Here is a 21,697-nt window from a genome sequence, read left to right as displayed (position 1 = left end):
CAAAGATTCCTTTGATTGATATTATTAATACATTCCATTAAAAATACATCAAAAATAAACAAAAACATGAAAAAATCATAACTTGAATATTTTAATTGTGTTATATTTATTTTTGGTGATAAACAACTCCACCTTAGACTGAAATTTCAAATGCCAATACATTTTTATTGAAACTTAGGCTGCGTTATACCTTCACTCAACATTAAAAGGGAGGAAACGAGCATTTCCAACCTGGTTGGGCTGCGTGGAAAATTATTAGTGTCATAAATAATTTGGTACAGCCTTGATTTGGATTTGTGCAGGTTATATGCGTGTCTTCCTAATGGACCCACGTCGTATTATTCCTCATCAATACGATGGCTTGAGTTCCGCAATAAATGGGCAAGGACAAAGGATATATATGATATGTAATGTAACGAGCTAGAAGGTACAATTGAGAATTTCTGCAGGAAAAGTTTTTGGCCATAAACAATTTCGGTAATAATTTAAACGCTGGTAAATATAAACAGCGAGAGATAGTGAGACCAAACAACCATATCAACAAGTTTAACGAATCTGCAATCGGGATAAGCGTTGCCCCTTGTATTCTATCGTCTAGATCCAAAATTCGCTAACATCAAATACAGATTCCCCACTATCAGTAATTAGCTTAGGGCTCCAAGTTTAAAGTTCATATCGACTTTTATTCATTCATAAATACGCCAGTTTCTCTCGTGAACTACCGGTACTTACTCGGGCTATTAATCTATAGTGGTTTTCAAGTTTTTATTTTTTTTAATTTTTGGTTTGGTCATAATTTGATTAGTTGTTTTTAAGTGAAATTCAAGTGTGAATTTTTGGAGTTTTTTAATTTATTTTTGGTTTGGTAATAATTTGATTAGTTGTTTTTAAGTGAGATAGTTTGAAAAAAATTTTGGTTTATTTTCTGATCTAATTAACTTAGAATCCAGTAGAGATTTATTGAAATCACAAATTTGATAAATGAAAAATATACAATAAAAACGCTCCAAATTTTTTTCACTATACCTAATCTATATATGCAATCAAAACAACCAGTTTAAACAAAATAAATCAATATTTTATTACAAAATTTTCCATAAAATTATGACCAAAATTTCACCACAAAATATTTCCACCAAATTCCTACCAAAAAAACCACCAAAAACATTAAAAAAATCTGGCTTAAAAACCACTCATCAAATTAAGCTAAACAGCCTTGAACTTAGCGTCCAATGTGCGAGCACACGTCTTAGCGAAGATGAAGCTACCGAACTCCAACTCAAACATGCTATCGTTACGGTTATTCCTGTACATGTTGCTTCTTCCACGAAATCGCCGTTTGAAAACCTCACTTAATCTCAAAGTTTCCAGGGAACTTACTCATAGCAAAATTATCACTTTCGAGGGTTGGAATATCAAATATCTGTTCAGTATAAAATCAAAATTTTAAGAAAGAGTGTTTGTTTTTTCATGCTTATCATTTTATGTTTTAAAGAAATATAATTATCAAATTATCTGTGTTGTTATATGCATATTTTTTAATATAAATTTTAAAAATATAATAAAAAAATTGTAAATTAAATACTAATAATATTAGACATTTTATGACAATAAATGTTGTTATATTTTAAGAATATGATTTTTAAAAATTAATGTTTCATAAAGAACTTTTGACACTTATATTTACAGATAAATTCAAAATTGCCAAACTCTAAAATGCACTAATAACCTCAAACAACATTAAAGAACAACAACCAATTCTTCTTAAAAAGGTTGAAATGAATTGTGACAATAACACTATGCAACAATTAAATTATAGGAAGGAAAAAAAATGTGTTATAGATACGATTCCCTTAAAAAATAATCATTTCGAAATCATCAAAATATTTTCTATTTAAGGATTTTACTCATTTATTTCCCATGAAATGGCTACCAATGTTTCAACTTCTACGACTAAGGACAAATGTTTTCACATAAAGACCAAACTTCAAAATTTATCTGCGTAAGAAGAATAATTTAATTAAAAAATATATATATGAAATATGAGTATATTGTTAATTACAATTTACTAAGTATTTATATGCCCTATATCTAATATGGCATCATAATGGAATAAATATACAAAAAAAAAAAAAAAATGTAATTAAATACGTACTGTTTAAAATAGAACATTCACCATGACTGTAATTTAAATACCGAACTATCACCATGTGAGCAAATATAATTTTATACAGAACTGGAAATGTTTGTTCCGATGTGATTTTGGTTATAGTATGGTTTTTATATTAAATGTGGATCCTATTCAGTGCGAACCTTCATACCCTCCACGACTATATTCACAAGCTGAAGAAAGGCAATGGGCTTTCTAACGAGCCACTTGTCCCGGCGATACATAAAAGACTTTATCAGTCTTACCATTTAAATCTAGCATACATAATATATGTCTGACTCTCTGAGCGATAATAACTCTTACAATTTGATCTCTCACGCGGCATTGATATCCTGGCTGTCATATCGGCCTGGGTGGAGGCTTCTCCTTGCTATAGTCTTTATGGTGGTACCACTCCTTCGTTGGTCTCGGGACTGGTTCCAGATCGACGACCTCCGTTTGGTGTTTGGATCAGACGGCGGAGAGAAACCTGGCGTTCTATGCCTCGGTAGATACGATGTTGTTCGTCATTCTCTCCTTTCCTGAGCATGGAAACCGCGGCTCCGAAGGGTTTTCTCCATGCCCAGGTGTGAGCAGGTTCTTTTTTTCATAGCTGGTGCGGTAATGTATTGTAATACTGATTCATTGCTGTCAATCCATGGCTCCTGACTGTCTCTGGCCTCCATGGGAGGCGTTCAGCCCCTAGCTCAGCACTCTATAGAGACGAGGGGCTTACACCAAAGGCACCGATCAGGTAATGTTTTAAGGTTCTTTGATTTTTAATTTGCATTGTTTCTCTGTTGTTGCCATACCAAGACCCCTAACTGTCTCTGGTCTTTTGGCAGGTGTATTGGCCTCTGGTTCGACAATCTACGGAGACGAGGGTTCGCGCAAGTAATTTCGAAACAGGTAATTATTGTTTGTTTTGTTTTTGACTCAAAAGCAACCCTTCTTTACTTTCCGTTTGTTTCTGTGATTCACCCTTTTTAATTCGGGTTACTCCTCCCAACTGGGATGGAGGGTTTTACAGGGTTTATTGTTTGGCGCGATTCGATGGTGGGAACTCTTGCTCGGTCCTCTGATCGTGCTACAGTCTCCTCCGGGTACATGAGTTTACTTATATTTCTTAAAGGGGTCCTTTCTTGTTTAGAGGTCTTGGCTGCAATATGGCCTCTATTTGGACACTACTGTGTTTGTTAATGTATTTAACCGATTGTATTTAGAACCATGCCGGCCCTTAAGGGCAGCAGGCTATTGTATCTTTGCGAGGGTTCTTTGAAGTCCTCTGTGCAGTCTATGGTTTAGAACAGTTTCAGTTATCTTCATGCTAGATGCGTCTTTTGTTGTATTTGCCAAAGGTAGGGTTCAAACCTTGGTGCGACTTACTCGGTTGTAGCATTTGTCTAGACAATTGGTGGTGTTATTCGAGATTCCACTATTTTCAAATTGTGGTTATCATATTTACTGTTCAAATGCTTTCTGTGAGTGTTACGGTTCAATAGTTCTTCATCTTCACTCCTTTTATTACAGTTCAATAGTGTTATTTTTCTGATTAAATTGCATTGAAAGGGATAAGGGTATTTTCCCCAATCCGCGAGAGTAGCATGGTGATATTCCTTGTTTACTAGTCATATTCTGTATTTCCCTTTTACTATATCTATTGTTTTCTCTCCGCTTATCAAAATGTGAACGCTATTTTCGTTATGTTTAAGTATATGTGCTTGTTTTGCTCTGTCCCTGTTACGCAGGGTTTGGCCTTCCTAGCAAGGGTTTTTAGCATTCTAAATTTCGCAAGAAAAAATAGACCTGGGTAGCAGTCTGTTTATCTTTACTTTCCTAGAATTTATTTTCAATGCTAAGATATACTTATTTCAAACTTAGTTGTTTTTTCTTTAATAAAGACTACCAATTCTGATAGTGCCTTTACCAGCACACTAAGTAATTTACTTTTCAGCTAATTACATGAAAGATATTTACAGTCTATTATTATAAATTTCCCAGATTAACGCGTCAATCCTACAATTTAATAGCAATTGATATGCATATATATTTATGTAAAAATACATATCAGTTCCTAATTACTTCACAAGAGAATTCCACTTATTGATTCACAATGTCTCCCAGATTTAGTTTGCAACTAAGCCTTGTCGCTCACTATTTTACCTTCCAACCTTGAGACTACTACCTCTTGTAGTCTCCCCCTGAGCTATTCCTGTACACATGAACCTTTTTCTTCTTTTCTATTACGAGATCTTAATATCTCACAGCTATCTGGTCCAAACCAGACGTAGCTATTGAACTCTGCCTAACATCTCAACACAAACTTTCTTTTCTTCTCTTCCTCGGTCTCAGATACCCCTATCCTCTTAATCTTTTTTGAGTAAATACTCAAGAAATTAGTTAGGGAAGATAACTATCTCCCTAACTACTTAACAAGTAAAAGCAATATTTACAAATAACTGCTAATTCACTTCTGCATAATTAATCCAAGAAATAGTTTTATAATTAAAGTAATAACAAATTGTTTGGTTTGCAGTAAATTAAATATTTACATCATTTGGGGATATCACATCTCCCTCGCCTAAGATGTAACATCGTCCCAATGTTTTCCATCTGAAAATAAATTGAGAAAGGTTTCTCTCATAGTTTGCTCATCTTCCCAAGTAGCTTCCTCCGGTCCATAGTGCTGCCATTGCACTTTAACCTGGGTGATAACTCATTTCCGCAGCGTTACTTCTCTCTGATCGAGTATAACCAGTGGCTCGATCAAGAACTCGCCTTCTTTTTCGACCTATAAATAGCAATAAAACCCTTTAAATCGTCAACCAACTTGTTTAATAAATCTAAATTAAAAAAAAATGTTTATTATATACTTTACCAGAATGTCTTTCCAATTGATTATGTGGTTAGCATCATAGATGTATTTCTTAAGTAGAGAAACGTGAAAGACATTGTGCACACGAATATGGCTGGGTAAGGCAAGTTGGTAAGCCACTGGTCCAATTCGGGCTATAATTTAGAAAGAGCTGCAGAATCGTGGTGCTAGTTTAGCACATTCAGTCCACTGTAAAGTGCTTTTCTTAACTCAAACCCGAATGTAAACATGGTCCCCCACCTGGAATTCCTGGAATCTTCTCTTCCGATCAACAAAGTTCTTTTTCTGGCCCTAAGCAACTTTCAAATTAACTCCTACCTTTTTCACCGTCTCCTTCATTTCCTCTAACGTATTTGGTCCTAGCATCAACTTGTCTTCTGGGCCATTCCAACTCAAGGGTGTCTTGCACTTACACCTATATAACACCTCAAAGGGACTCATCTGTAAAGATGTATGGTATACATTGTTATAGGCAAACTCTACCAAGTGTAGGTAGTCCTCCCATTTAAATGGTTGTTGCATTACGTAAGTTTCGCAACATGTCTTCTACTACTTGATTTACTCGCTTCGTCTATCCATCCATTTGAGGATGATACACAGTGCTGAAGTTTAGTGTGCCCAATCTTTCAAAAATGGCTTTCCAGAATTTTGATGTGAATTTCACATCATGGTCGGAAATAATCATTTTATGCATTCCATATAATTTAAAAATGTTAGCAATTTGTACCGGTTTATAAGTTGAATGAACTGGTATGAAATGCACAGATTTGCTCAGTTTGTCCATTACCACCATGATTGAGTCATTTTTCCTTTTAGACATAGGTAGCCTAGTGATGAAATCGATGGATATGGTTTCCCATTTCCATTCAAGAATAGGTAGTGGGTAGAGTAACCTTGTTGGGTGTTTGTGCTCGTCTTTACTTGTTGGCATTCCAGACAACGAACTAAATATTCTGCCACCTCATTCTTCATGCCAGGTTAGAAAAATTCCTTCATAAGGGAAGAAATCATTTTCTGGTATCCCGGGTGTCTGACATAAGGACTCTTATGATATTCATCTAAAATTAAATCTTTAAGAAGTTTCTGGTTAGGCACATATAACCTTTTCCTATAAATCAACAATCCCTCTGTGTTTACCTCATATCTCAATTGTTGTTGATGGATGCTCAGAATTTTTGCTTGCTGCCATAAATGTTTATATACAAAATCTTGCATGTCTGTTTCACAAATTTGTTCATAAAAATTAGTTTATGATTTACTAAAACAAATCTCATACAAGAAATTTACCTTTTGACTTAAGGCATCTGCAACCCGGTTCTCTCTTCCCTTCAAATGTTTGATTTCAAAATAGAATTCGCTTAGGAAGTCAGCCCAATGAGCTTGCCTAGCATTTAAAGTGGGTTGTTTGAAATAGTTTGTTAGACTATGATCATCAGTCATTAACAAAATTTCTTACCCATCAAGTAATTTCACATCTTTAAGGCATGGATAACCGCTGTTAGATCTAATTCCTATGCCGAGTACCTTTGTTCGTATTCTTTAAGCTTCCTTGACTCATAGGAAACAACCCTTCTTTCTTGCATTAATACGCCACCTACACCTTCCTTCATAGCATTCCTACAAACCACGTATTTTTTATTGGGATCCGTAATGCTCAAAATGAGTGTTGTGGTGAGTAGATATTTGAGTTGATCAAAGCTCTTTTGACAGTGAGAGGTCCACTTAAAGGTTTTTCTTTTCTTTCGCAGAGAGGTAATAGGATATGCCACCCTAGAAAAACTTTCCACAAATCGTCTATAATATCCAGCTAGACCCATGAACGATCTTATGTCAGCTACATCTTTCAGTACAGACCACTCCATGATAGTCCTTATTTTCTCTGGATCCACTGCGATTTCATTCTTGGTGATGACATGTCCCAAGTACTGGATTTGATCCTTAAAGAAACCACATTTACTGTACTTAGCGTACAACGGTTGTTCTCTTAGGACTTGCAGAACAATACGGAGATGCTCATTATGTTCTATGTTTTGAGAGTAGATCAGTATGTCATCAATAAATATTAACATGAATTTGTCTAAGAACTGATGAAATATACTTTTCATGAGGCACATGAAGGTCGCTGGGGCATTAGTTAGTCCAAATGGAAACACTACAAATTCATAATGTCCATAACGAGTCTTGAACATAGTTTTTGCTATATCTTCTTCTTTTATTCTGATTTGATGATAGCCCAAGCAGAGATCGATCTTTGAAAATACGGTGGCACCCTTCACCTGATCAAATAACTCATCTATACGTGGAAGGGGGTATTTGTTCTTAACAGTCAGCGTATTTAACTAACGGTAATCCATGCACGTTCACAGGGTTCTGTCCTTCTTAACAAATAGTACTGGAGCTCCCCAAGGGGACACACTGGGACGGATATACTTTTTATCAAGCAATTCTGGAAGCTATATTTTTAATTATGTTAGCTCTGGTATTCTCATTCGGTAAGGGGCTCGGGAGACTGTGGCAGCTCTTGAAATTGTCTCAATAGTGAAATCTATGTCCCTTTTCGGGGGTAGGCTCAAATCTCCTCCGGAAACACATCCAGAAAATTTTGTACCACAGGTATATTATCTAATGAAACGGTTTTATCTTTAGAGTCATCATACCCTACTTGTATTTCATAAACTCGGTAGCCTTTTATGATGCACTTTGCTAATTGGGACGCTGTTATATGTCTCAATTGCTGAGGTTTTTGAATACTTTGAATTTCCTGCCTTTCCTCTTTCTCATCCGAGTAATTAATAGTTTTTTTTTTATAGTTAATGAGGGACCAATGTTTTTCCAACTAGTCCATTCCTATAAGGATGTTGTATGACCCCAGGGATAACACATTCAGATATGCCATGATAGGTTGATTAGCTAATATTAGTGGGAAATTACTTACTTTGGCCAGAACTCTCATTTTTTCTCTTGTTGCTAGTTGTACTAACCAAGTATTTTTAAACTTAATAACTTACAATTTACATTGTTCCACTATATTGGGGCTAATATAACTCAAAGTGGCTCCGGGATCAATTAAAATAGATATTATTTGGTCAAAAACTTTACCTTCAAATTCAACCATGGGTGGCTTAAATTCTCCCTGATGGTCTTCAAGGGCAGCATTAATTTTAGGAATGGTTATTGCCACCTCTCCAACAGTAGATGCTTCTTGTATTTGTGAAATTTGATCATCTCCTTTGTGGTGTGGGTAGGTTTTGGCATAGTGCGAGCCTCCACATCCCCAACACTGTACAGGTGGTCTGTTAGTTAATTCTGCTTCAGTTCTACCAAATTGCTCATTCATCCTAGTTTCGCCTGGTACTTTAAATTTGGGCTGATTCATATTCATATTACAGTTAGTTTGACCCTTATACAATCCTTTGTTTCTTGTTCCCTTGTTCCCCTTGTTGTTGGGAACAAATTTATTTCCCTTTTTGTCAGTCTACCTCTTTCCCATATCTCCCTTTCGTTTGTTTTGTTGGTAGCAGATTTATGCCTTACGAATGACTTTGTCAATGGTTTTTGGGTTTCAAACTCCAGTCGTTCTTTCATGAACAGCGGGAGATTGTTGATAAACTGCTGCACCTTTGATTTTCCTTCACGTATGTAAGGAACATACCGAAGTAATGACGTAAACTTTCTTATGAATTCATCCATGGACATTTGGCCCAGGTGGAGATCATGAAACTCTTTTTCTTTTTCGTCATAAAATATTTTCGTTAGATATTTTTCTTTAAAATATCTTTGAAAATTTTCCCAGATTATGCTTTGTTCATTTTCTCCGCGAACTGTTTTTACTTCCTCCCACCACAAGGTGGCTTTCCCTTGTAGCTGGAAAATGGCCAAATGAGCTTTTAGATTATGGTCATACTCGTACATATGGAAATATTTGTTCATATTGATGAGCCATGCTTCTGCTGGCTCTTCCTGTTCACCATCAAAGAGAGGAAGCTTTATTTTTTGAAACTCCCCTTGAAGTTCCATTTTCTGCCTTTTCTGTGTCTTGTGATCTGACACATTATCTGATTCTTCTTGATGATTTTCTTCACCACCTTCTGTTTCCACATTCTAAGTTCGAAACTCTTGTTCCCCTATCATCTTTCCGTGTTCTGGGCTAGGGACTAGTGGTCGATGATTCTGTCTATCAGATACACTCTTCATACTATTTTCTTGCTCATGTATCAGTGTTTCGTTATCTTCCCATAATCGGGTCATCTCATTCTTCAATTCTTGTAAACTCTCCATGATATCTATATTGGTGTTTCGCAGCTCATCGCCCAGATGCACCCATACCTTAGGATTGCCTTCCTCAAATGATGCTAGTCCTGCTCCCATTATGGACCTCTGTGGTAGATTTCCAATTCTCCTCATGTTGTCTGCTTCCCTACTTCCTCTCTGTGCACATCACCGATGTTGTTATTTTCTTTGTTCCAGAGGTCTCAGTTTTGCAACCTGAGTGCCTTGATACACATCCACAAGTTAAATATACAACAATAAAAACAAATGTAATTAAATACGTACTGTAATTAAAATAGAACATTTACCATGACTGTAATTTAAATACCGAACTATTACTATGTGAGCAAATATAATTTTATACATAACTAGAAATGTTTGTTCCAATGTGAATGGAAGAGTGGAATGAAAATTAGACATTTTTCTAAAGTTTCAGAAAAATCTCCAACGAAGTTTCCATCCCATTATGCTCCAAATATAACCTATGTGAAGCAACATGTTTAATAAGCATACACATTGTTTATATTTAATTTATATGATAGTTAAAACTTTGTACTTTCAAATGTTAAATTTTATAGTGAAAAAAGATAATAAAAGTATTGAGTATTGTAATAATGTTGCTTCATTTTGATAAACCTTTTTATAAGGAGAGTCTTCATCTTCAAGTTGCAATTATATTTCATTGGAAATCAAACATTTTCAAGGATCTTACAAAAGCCTCATGTACATCTTGATGCACAAGTCCCTAAAACACACATATGATCTGATTTGAAAATATGAAATTTAACGTCTTCTCAAGTCAAAACTCAACATAATAAAGGTATTTTGGCTTCAATCCACCACTTGACATGTCTAAGAAGATTCCATACACATTTATAATTATTTTGCAAAAGAAACACAAGTCCTATACAAAGATTAGGAAGAGTAACTTATTAACTCTCATAACTCAGTCACTCTTCTTTACATTGTATTTCTCCATATCCCATATATTACATTCCAATCAATATTATATAATTTACATCTATTTAAAGATATTCTCATTAATGCATCTAGTGTATCCAATCCTAGCCTTGATTTTCTAATGCCCTTGAGTATGTGTTGTTTAAAAAATCCCCTTGCATAATCCACTATACTTACAAGAATATTATTTATAGCTTGCCATAATTTCATCATATCAGGATAAGTTTTGTGCCATTATTTTATGTCATTAAGTGCCTTCCATGCTTCTTTTATGGAGAACCCCTAGCAAGCCAAATTTAATGAATCAATGAAAAGGGTCTATATCTCTTTTACATACTTTTTCATTAAATAAAGGTACAAATCCATCATCCTTTGATATGGTTGGTTGAAAATATTGAAAAAGTTGAAATTTTTTAAAAGCTAACTCTTTGAACTTTTCTTATGAATATGATTCTCTTCTCAACAATTGCAAGGAATGAACAATTTTTTTGCATTAAAATGATGAACATATGGAAATATTTTATTCAAAGAGTCTATGAGATACTTACCATAACCTTATATGAGTTGTTGACAACTCTCTTCTGCAACTCAAATATGAGGTTTCATGGTTTATTTCCTTTCATCGATATAGTCAATTTTTATAACTATGATACATATGTATTATAACTCATTTTTACCTATGACTACCCTTTAATTTTTAATTTCAATATATTCATATTAAGAACCATTTAAAATTTTTGAAATATACTTTCTACACTTTAGAAATGTTTCTTTTCTAAAAAAACATGTAGACAGTGTACTTATAGTTACTTCAAGAGCTAATCCAATATTTGTAATGTCTACATTAGTTTTTTGAAAATTAGTTTTCAATTGGTTCAATACACCTACATCCAACATATAAAAATAAAATTGAATGGAGTAACTTCGTATCTTATCGTACTATGATGATGTTTTCCTTTCATTTTTTGGAAAAGATAAAATTGTTGGCATAAGGGTTACAAGCCTTATACTGACTTCTCCCCTAGATAATCATCTCACTTAATATATTTTTAAAACATCAAGAACATCAATTTTCATGACTTTTAGCAAATCATTAATTTCATTACTTCTATTTCGTGAGCTTTCAACCCATGAATACACTTTGTTCGCGTTTTTTTCGAACATATAATAGTTTGGGTACTTTCTTAGAAGCATCTACTATTAATAGAAACTTACTATGAGCTACAAAATGAATTGTAATAAGATTTGGAATGTTGTTTTTCAAAAATGAAACAAATCCATTTTCATGTCCAATTATTGTTGAAGTTTCATCTATAGAAACAACTATCAAATAATTATACTTAAGTTATCTATCAATTATTAATTGATTAACACTATCATTAATTGTTTTCCCTTTTCATACATGAAATTCGTAAATTGCATAAAATGTGAGATAGGTGACCAAAGACCCATTGAGTCTAAATAGATTGCATAAATAATAAGGTGTTTATATAAGTTTCAATTAGTGCTTTCACCAACCATTAATGATAATAAAGGACTTTCTAGAAGAAAATAATTATCTTGAGATCCAACTCTTTGTAGCATGACCTCATTTGGGACATGCACTAAGAAACAAGGAGTAGATTTTTCTAATAACACTAATATGTGTTTTACAAGGAATGAGTTGAAAGAAGGAAAGGAAATTAAGCACACATAGAGAAGCATAGTAGAGAGAACAATACTATAGTGAGAGACCAAATTCTATTGATAAGTAAAATAGGATAATATTGTAGAAAAAAATTGGTTATAGTGGTGGTAGTTATCTATGAAGGGACATGGATGGTGGTTACATGCATTTTAAAAAGAATGGTATTTTGAAGTAAAGAACAAACCGGGGCCTATAAAACCATAACCCTAGAAGATGAAGTTCCAAAAGGGTTTTGGGCCCCAACATGGTTAGTTGGTACATCAACTTCTCAAAGGCATAAATTTTGCATTAAATATCCATATGGGGCACATCGTATCTAACTAGAGTGAAATATCAAAATATTAGAAATTTTGGCTAGGACCAAGGCATGCCATGCAACCCCTCATCCCCCAAATCACCAAAATACATTATTTGGGTCCTCACAATGGCCTTGGAATTTTGGGACGTGAAGAACCATAGAAAACTATCAAAAATGTATATAATCATTAATCGTGAGGAAGGGTTGGATGGCCACCTATATCCACCTAGATTATCATCCAAGGCCCTCAATCATTAAACTTTCCCTAATTGACTCCATTGCCCAACAAGAGAAATGCACTAGTCTAAGAGGTGTTTATCGTTATAATTGATCTTTCTTCTTTAATTTTATGGTAAATGTGGTTAGGATTATCTTAAAGTCTAGATTTTATCGAAATTTCATGTCCATATCTTATTACCCTATTTGAATGAATTACATTTAATTACATAATAAAAGGTGTAATATAGCATTAACTGCATATGTTAACATTAAAATTAGGGCCAACATGTTGGTATTTATTTTCATGTGCATATTCAACCATTTACAACTATTTTTTACATAAACCTCTCTGGCCTCTTTCAAGCCATATTGATCCTTTCATGATCTCATCCTTTATATGCTATTTTAGTCGAAATATGTGATATTCATTGTGTTTCTTCTATTATTCCTTTGCATCACAAGGAAATATTTTAGTGGACAATCTCACCAATAACTAATGCTTTTGAAACATATCCCTGTGGAACAATCAATTTAGATTTCCAATTTGATGTTAGTACACATGAAACTCATAAAGAGGGGATAAAAAAGCATTAAGAATGAATTGGCTAGTGATACATACTAAACCCAACAGTGAACATGGCTTCTCTAGTGATTTCCCATGGTAAAAATCCAATTTGGGGTAAAATGAGTTCATTTTCACATTGGATTTTGGAGTTCTAACCTTGTTGCAATAAAAATCCCTGCCTATCAATTTTTCAACTATAAATCCTAGGAAATATAGGACATCATTTTTAACACCATATATTCTAGGTAAAATAACTACACCTACTCTTTCTTCTCATGTATTCTGTTTTTAGTTCTACCCACAACTTTATCTCAACGGGACATCAATTTCCTTTGAGAGCTTGACTAATCTTGTGTTGATTCTATAGAGTGATTAAGGAGTTGTTCATTGCTCTATTTTAAATTGAAAAGTGATGATCACTCTATTAAGGTAGACCCAGAGATATTTTATCATAACCCTTAGATCTCATGTTATTTTTTCATAATTTTTTAAGTTTTATTTTAAAGGACATAAGTAATAATTTTTATCATTATTTTTGTAGAAATAGCAACCAAAACAATCAAGTGGAAGGAGAAGGAACATGAAGTGGATGACCTAGTTGCTCTTTGACATAAACCAAAACTAGATGTGCTTTCATATTGTGGAGTTCTCAATTTTTCCACACACAAAACATGAATGGAAAAGTTCCCTTATTGCATAGGCTAATTGGGATGTGGGATCCCAATAAACAATAGTTCAAAATGTAAAATCAAACATTTACACTCATTATTGAGGATATTTATTTATTTACTAGACTATCAAGGAAAGGGGCCTTTATAGTAGTATCAGGTGGCCAAGGACGGGGAGAGGAGATTAAGGATAATTAGATTATATAATATTGTCAACAACAAGCTCAAAAAAGATTTATAGAGCTCCAAATAAAGTAGGTGATGGATGTGACTCTCCATACCATCATGTTTTCCACCACTCAAGTAATAGGATCTATAGGCCCCCACCAAGAATCTAAGGTTCAAGTAGATATAGTAGTGCCGTATCTAAAATAAAGCATTTTCAATTAGAGTTTCATTCAATTGAAAAACTTGAAATGCCATCTAAGAAAACATTGCAGAGAGAAATAAAATCAATTCAATTACAAGAGTATACTAGTATATTTATTTTTCAAGTGAGGACTAGTTATGAGGCTATGAGTATCAACATTATTCAATGGCCCATCTAAGCCATGCATGACCCGATGGACCAACTTGATGGCTTATTTAAGTGTTGGAGAAATTTTCCATTAGTTTAATTAGGACTCCTTTGATTGGTTAAAGGACCAATATGTTATGATTGAAAATCATGAATATTTTGGGATTAACTTCCACTACAACCAGGAACTGGCAATACCACATCATGAGTAGTGGGGTGACTTTAGTATGCAATTTTTTTGGATATTTTTAAATTTTATAGCTTTTTGGTGTTTTTTGCATATGTAATTTACTTTGGATTATGTAATGTTTCCAATGTTTAATTATTGCGTATATGTGTCTAGTATTAGATTGCCTGGATAATCATTATGTCATTGTCACATTGCACCCATTCAGAGAGACATGGAGGACGATACTAAGGGTGAAAGTAAAAATGAGCTATGGGAGGTTATGAGAAAGTTATAAGGTATCATCATGGTGTAACCCCAAGAGTGGATTGAAAAGGTTCATTGATACCTACGATGATAGATAATTGATGTACCCCGCTGTCTTGGTTGCCTCTTAAGACATGTAGCTTGATTTGTTGTATGTTATTATTAGCATGAGGACTAATGCCCATTGTATCCCCTCCTAGAAGTTTTTCTTGTATTCCTAATGGGAGATATAGTATCTGCATCTTGTGTATGGGCTGGAAGCTTGGATCTAAGTGCCTAGTCTTGGCAATGGACTAATTTTGGTAAATGGTGTAGCATCTCTCTCTGTCTCTCTCTCTCTCTCTCTCTCTCTATATATATATATATATATATATATATATATATAGTTTTGTGGCTACTTATGGTGAAAAATGATTTGATTGTTGACCCATATGTTTTTTGACGTACATGCATGCATTTTTAATGATGTTGATTTAATGAGATAAATGCTAACCCAAAACATAATTGGCTAAGGAATTATCTAACATACAATAACCCCTTGGTATGTGTTGATAGATAATGTAATCAAATGATTGTTTAAGGAGATGTACTCACAAGTACCGATGAAGTAACATAAGATTTCTCATGGGAGATAAATGGTTCAATTGTGATACCAAAATTTTGGATTCTATCATAACAAAAAAATGGAATATTAAAAGGGAAATAGCCTTTATTAAGAGATTCATGACTACATTGTATTATGGGGGAATAATCCTTGGCCCACTATTACTTGTTAATTGCAGGGCAGAGGATTATTTCCCCATAACTCACCAATTTGTTAGTGGGTTAGAACATCACCCAAATGGTGAAATAAATATTATTGGTACTATGGTTGACTCCATCCATGAAGCCTCTGCAAACCACTATGGATGCTAACATTTTCCAATCAAATATTAGGTACGGTAAGAAAATAATCTATGTAGTCTATGCATATAAAGAAAAGCGAACACACCATACCACAACATAAGACAATATGCACAAAGAACCACATATCTTTGCGACTTAAACATAGTGCTTCTTAACATAGATCCCATTACAAGACTTCAACAATGGATTTCCCACAATAATCCACTATTTTGTATACCCCTTTTTGCAACACATGTTTAACAATATATATTCCATGCCATATGGATTAAATTTTCACACTACTAACTTATCATGGTCTTGATAATAGAGAAAAATCAAGTATCCTTCTCCTAATACTTGAGGGAGAATAGATTTATCATATTGATCCTTATCTCATTGGCCAACATAGAATCCCAATGTTTTCATTAAGTTGTCCGAAATACAAGATAAATTATTCCTCGACAGAGGTATTATTGGTTTTCCATTGTGTGAGTCTTCTTCCTCTCTAATATTTATAGAGTCATCATTAGTGCTACACAAAGAAAAAATTTAAAGGAAATCAAGTGGAGTATACCTTTCTAGTTAAATTATTTCCCGAACTGATCTACTCAATACCAAATTATGTGTCTCTTCTCCTTATAATTCATATTCTTCTATAAACCTTGATTCACCATCCTTCACTTCAAACTCTACATTATTTGGTTCTTTCTTCCTTGTTGGGACTTCCTATTTGAGAACATATTTGATTTCTCTAAATACAACATCTTGACTATACACAATCTTCCTAATTTATGGGTTCAAACCTTATATCCTTTCAAACCATCTTTACAGCCAATAACGATACACTTATCAACTTTATTATCCAACTTGCTCCTATTTTCCTTTGGAATGTGTACATGAGCATCACATGTAAATATTTTGATATGTTTAAGAGGTGGTTTCTTACTAGGCCATATCTAATGTGAAGTCTTATCATCCAACACTAATCAGGGTGATCTATTTACCAAGTAACAGGTAGTATCCATTTCCCCTTCCTAGAATCCTTGTCCTAATTGAACACCACTGAACATGATCCTTTATTTTTCTATTAATATTTTCTTCATCCTTTCAACAAATTGTCCTACCTTGCCATGTTACTCTTCTTACAGATTCATCAAATTCATTCCCATAAAATTTTCCAACGTTATCTATCCTAAGTTTTGTAATTCTCTTCTATGACTAATTTTCCACAAGTGATCTAGATGGATATTGGTGACCACCATCTATTTCACTAATCCAACAATTATGTATCTTCTACGCAATTTTTTTGGGTTCTTTTGGGACTGAAACTTCTAGGTTCATTTTAAGGCCCTAAATAATTTTTCTTGGCCATTCAAGGGGCTAAGGGTCCCATGGCATGTCCTAGACCCATCCAAAAGTTGTCACGCTTGGATAGGTCTTTCCAATCAGTTGCTCTGTGCCTTAAACAAAGAATGTATGCAAAATTTGTAACTCCACTTCAACTTATAGGGTTAAAATTTTAGACCTCTATGGTTCTTTCTTTATGTTAAAATGTCATTCTTTCATGCTCTTGTGAAAGTGTTTTGTGTAACTCCCATATTTCTCTCTCTCTTTCTCTCTCTGGAGATAACTACCACCATTCCGTCTAGTTTATACTCTACAATATTATGCTATTTTATTTATTAATAAAAGTTTGGTTCTCACTACATTACTGTGCTCTCTTCTATATTTATCTATGGGTATGTTTCATTTCCTTTCCCAATTTTCACTTTGTTCATTGTACAACACATATCAGTGATATCAGAGAAATATGTTGTTTGTAATTTCTTGGTGCATGTCCTCAATGAGGTTAGGATACAAATATTTTTGCCTTGAGCTAGTTTCTCATGGGAATGATCACACTCTTGTTAACCCAAGTGGACTCCCATAGAAAAAGAAAAGGGATATGATGAAGTAAGAGATCCTACCAAGTTGTTGCTCAAGGAAATACTCATGCAATAGAGAAATGAGATGATGAAAAATTGCACCCAGATGCATTAAACATTGCTAATAGCAGTGAAAGAATCTTCAACAAGTGGTAGTTTTTGAGGTACAAAATTATTCAAAATACAGGTTAATGTAGATATCCCCTTAATTGAAACCTAAATAAATACAGAAATGAATAACTCCAAAATTCATTGCTTTCCATCAACTTAAAACTTTTAAAATTCATTATCTTCCATTAAATCAAACATATATATATATAATTGTATAACCTTCGATATCTAATCCTTCAAAATTTAATAACTCTTTCTATTTTTATAAGTACTCAAATTTCTTATATCTTAAACATTTACAATTTATCATAAATTTTAAGAATTAGATTCCTAACATTCCAAAGTGTAATGAATCTTTCTATTTTTCTAAATATTTAAATTTCTTATATCTTAAATATTTACAGTTTATCATAAGTTTTAAGAATTAGATTCCTAACATTCCAAAGTGTAAGAATAAATTAAAAAGTTAACACAAAGCTATATAGCATATTTTTCAATATACAAATTCTTAAGATTGTTGGTATGGTGTGGGTGAAGATAAATATAAATACAAATATGTAATAATTAAATTTCTAACTTCGTAAATTTGAGAACAATGAAACAGAAGTTAAAAACCAGTTAACCTGAAGGTTTATAACATATTTTTCAATCTATAAATTGTTAATATTGTTTGTTTGGCTCGGGTGAAGATAAATATAAATACATAAAGTATTCTTTTTATTTACGGGGTACATATAAATTGTTAATATTGTTTGTATGGCTCGGGTGAAGATAAATATAAATACATGAAATATTATTTTTATTTACAGGGTACATATAAATTGTTAATATTGTTTGTATGGCTCGAGTGAAGATAAATTTAAATACATAAAGTATTCTTTTTATTTCCAGGGTACATGTTACTATTGGAGTGCCATTTTTAGTTTGATTATCTATTTCCAAAATATTTTGGAATTAGCAGTAAAGTTAAATTTAGTGGATTAGCGATGTTCTTACAACACTGTTGTGTATAAATGAATTCATTATCAAAGAAATTAGATGGCACATGCAAAGAAATAAAGATATGAGTAATTATAAAAAAGAAATTGATGGGTATATTTTAATATTAAAATATTATTAAATTGGTATAGTTATTATATAAGTAAATGTGTTAGATTTAAGATTTTTGTGATTTATAGTGTAGAAAAAAGTTTTTCAGATTAATCACATTGTTAAGATTTGGTCTACATTTCGAACCAACCAATATTGTTTATCCTGAGAACTAGGTGAGAAATCAATAGATCATAAAGAATAAATAGTAAGGATGCAACATTGCCCAAAGTTAGTCGTTAAAAACCAACTGTTGGTGAATTAGTTAATAGGTAAAGAAATTAATTGTCATGGAATTAATGGTAAGGAGTTATTTCATTAAAATATTCTATGTTTAGTTGAGAATAGTTGTTAAGGAATAATTAAAAATAAAATATTGAATTTTAATATTATGGAATTAATGTAAAGTAGTTATATATTAATAATTTATATCATCTTATTTGTAGAATTGAGGCTTCTGTGATACATAACAATTATAAGAAGAGTTTCGGCGTAAATCACATGTAGAAAACCTTTGCCGACAGGTTTCTTATAATCATCTTATTTGTTAGAGGTTGACTTATTAGAAAACTAGCTCTTATGAATTTAAAATTTTTATCCCAATATAATCTCATAATTATTAATTTATTAAAATCAAATTTATATTATTCGATAGAGAGATGATTAAGTTCTCCAAAAAGGAAGCCCTGATAAATTAAATCAAATTAGAGTTAAAAGTTAACTAAAAAATAATACTAGAAATTTTATATTGTTATGCCATATAAATGTGGTTGAGATTTTTTTCTTTAATTATTAATTTTAGTTTAATTATTATTTTTTATAAATTTATTTATTTATATAATTAGTATAATAATTTTATTATTTTACTAAATAAATATGAAAAATAAACCTAAATTAAAAAAATAAAAGTGGTTTAGTATTTGAAATTTAAAACAACTTTTTCTATCAAACATCCTTCATTTATCATAAAATTTGGATTAAAAAGAAAGATTAAACCACCAAAATTAAATTCAAATGAAAAATACCTATCAACCTAACAACAATATTTCAATAATATTTCTTATACCCACATTAATTTTAAAAAGCACTCGAGTATGGATATCGGTAATTACGGAAAAAGTCAGATATCACGACAAAAGTATATGACAGCATTGACATTGTACTTTTACTTTTCTGAACTCGCTTGCGCACTGTCATTTGGACCACGCGTTGGATTGCAGTTTCCACGAAGTACACAAAAAGGATGCCAAAGTTGTCGCCATCTTTGTGCAGGTTCATGCGAAAGGGAAACGCACCGCGTCTTGCATCGTATCTAGGAGGTTTAGATCTGCATGACTGAAAAGAGTGGTCAGTTTGAATGAAAATGAACTTGGGTAGCCGTCGTGATATTGCCCACGCGTTTGTTCGACGCGGCTCCTACGAATGCCGTTTTACGTCAACTTCAGTCCTTCGGCCACTGCATTGGCTTTACACGGCTTCTACGGATGCCATTTCAACAAAGCCGGAAAAAGGAAAATGCTTTTGAACACAGAGCGTTGGGTTAGGTTGGATTTGTTGGGGAAACTTCCACCTCCGCTTCTTGGCGGGATCTCTTGTGATTCTTCCGCTGCCAGCGAGCTATATATCGTGGACCAGTTTTGGGCTCACAAATTGCCTCTTTCAACAGCTACCAATCCCTAAGGAATTGAGATAATATAAACAAGACTCTGTATTGTTGTATCTGTTGTTTTTTAATCACAGTATTTCTTTGCGAAATATGGCAGCCTCCAAGCGAGGGAGAGATGAGTATTGGAATGGGGGTTTGGCTTTCAAAGACGCGAAGCGAATCAATGGCGGATTAACCTTAGCGAATGGCAGTGATCTCATGCCGTTGCCCGACAAGATCGATAGTCTGCATGCCAATATTTGTAGTCCAGAAGAGAGGAACGTTGGTATCGTTGGGGATATAAATTTTCTGGAAAATGATACTGGGTTGAAGACCCAATCAGATCATAATATCGACTCCAGCGTTGAGGAGGAGGGCAGTGCTGATCAGATGGGTTCAAGAAAGGAAGGCGAATTAACTGCAGACAGGAGCTCTCAAGTGACCTTGGTGACTTCTGATATAGGAGACTTCACATGTTACGACGATGGTCGCGCAGAGTTTGATTTTTTCATAGACCAGTTTACTCCGGAAGAACTTGGAATCATCATGAACTATGCCGATGGAGATTCAATTCCTGATATTATGTATTTGGATGCCGTGCATAGCTATGTTGAGACCAGGGAAGTTTTCTATGGGTCTCTGTGGGAGGATGATATTTGGCAGTTGAATGAACATCCAGTCATTCAAAACGATTTTGCATTGCCACAGCCAGAAGAATTTGGAATTAATGGAATCGAGGTTCATGACGTTTGGAAGTAGACCATTCGGCGTGTCAACGCCAATTAGAAACGATTGTAATTGAGAAAAAACTTTGCCTCTCTTTGCAAGTTAAAAACATCATCAGTCCCAAGCTACTTCCATTGATCTGTCTTAGGCTTGAAGCATTTGTCACTCAAAATTGTATCTTAGTGCGCGGAAACTTTCGTTTTCATTCTCCTGAACATATGGTTTCGTGTTGTTTAATAATATCTAAGATTTGACAAAACAAGTTTCTCAAGATGTTCGATAAAATATTTAACTGCAACGTAAGGACTTTTCATTGACTATCAGTAATCTAACGGAACAGGATCGTCTCATTTTGATCCAAAAAAATGCACCGACGCCTCCAATCGTCAGATATGTTTTAGAATATTGGGTTTGGTTGATTACATTCGGAACTATCACTAAATAAGCTTATAAAGACTACTATGATACTTAAAGATGTCAATACCCTCCAATGTTCAAAATTAGTCTTTCTCGAGGCATATTGTCACGCCCCAGGGGTAGTCTTTCAACCGCTTTTGGCGAGGTGCCGCACCACCGAACACTTTCTTTTCACCAATACTTATGTTCATGGACTACTTCTAACCATATGTTCTACTTAGTTCGCGTTTCTCAACCAATTAATTATTATGTTTCCTTT

General features: G+C 33.6%; 1 protein-coding gene and 1 long non-coding RNA gene across 2 annotated transcripts; both read left to right on the top strand.

The window, feature by feature from the left end:
* Positions 1-2,711: 2,711 nt before the first annotated feature.
* Positions 2,712-3,574, top strand: LOC149171057 (uncharacterized). Its single transcript, XR_016259537.1, has 3 exons — positions 2,712-2,903; positions 2,995-3,058; positions 3,180-3,574. It is a non-coding gene; the product is annotated as an uncharacterized LOC149171057 (long non-coding RNA).
* A 16,712-nt stretch (positions 3,575-20,286) lies between these two features.
* LOC149171056 (uncharacterized) lies at positions 20,287-21,132 on the top strand. The gene has a single exon (XM_089427422.1). The coding sequence runs from the start codon at positions 20,407-20,409 to the stop codon at positions 21,052-21,054; it is 648 nt and encodes a 215-aa protein (XP_089283548.1). The 5' UTR covers positions 20,287-20,406; the 3' UTR covers positions 21,055-21,132.
* Positions 21,133-21,697: the final 565 nt, after the last annotated feature.

This window comes from Pinus tabuliformis, chromosome 4_2 (genome assembly GCF_031772625.1).
Source record: "Pinus tabuliformis cultivar Carrire ecotype Pingquan chromosome 4_2, CPIR1, whole genome shotgun sequence".
Taxonomy (NCBI): Eukaryota; Viridiplantae; Streptophyta; class Pinopsida; order Pinales; family Pinaceae; genus Pinus; species Pinus tabuliformis.
This window is presented reverse-complemented; position numbering and strand designations above follow the sequence as displayed.

Bases quoted from the DNA above. Each gene is read 5' to 3' on its own strand.
- LOC149171056 (XM_089427422.1), top strand. From the start codon at position 20,407: ATGGCAGCCTCCAAGCGAGGGAGAGATGAGTATTGGAATGGGGGTTTG.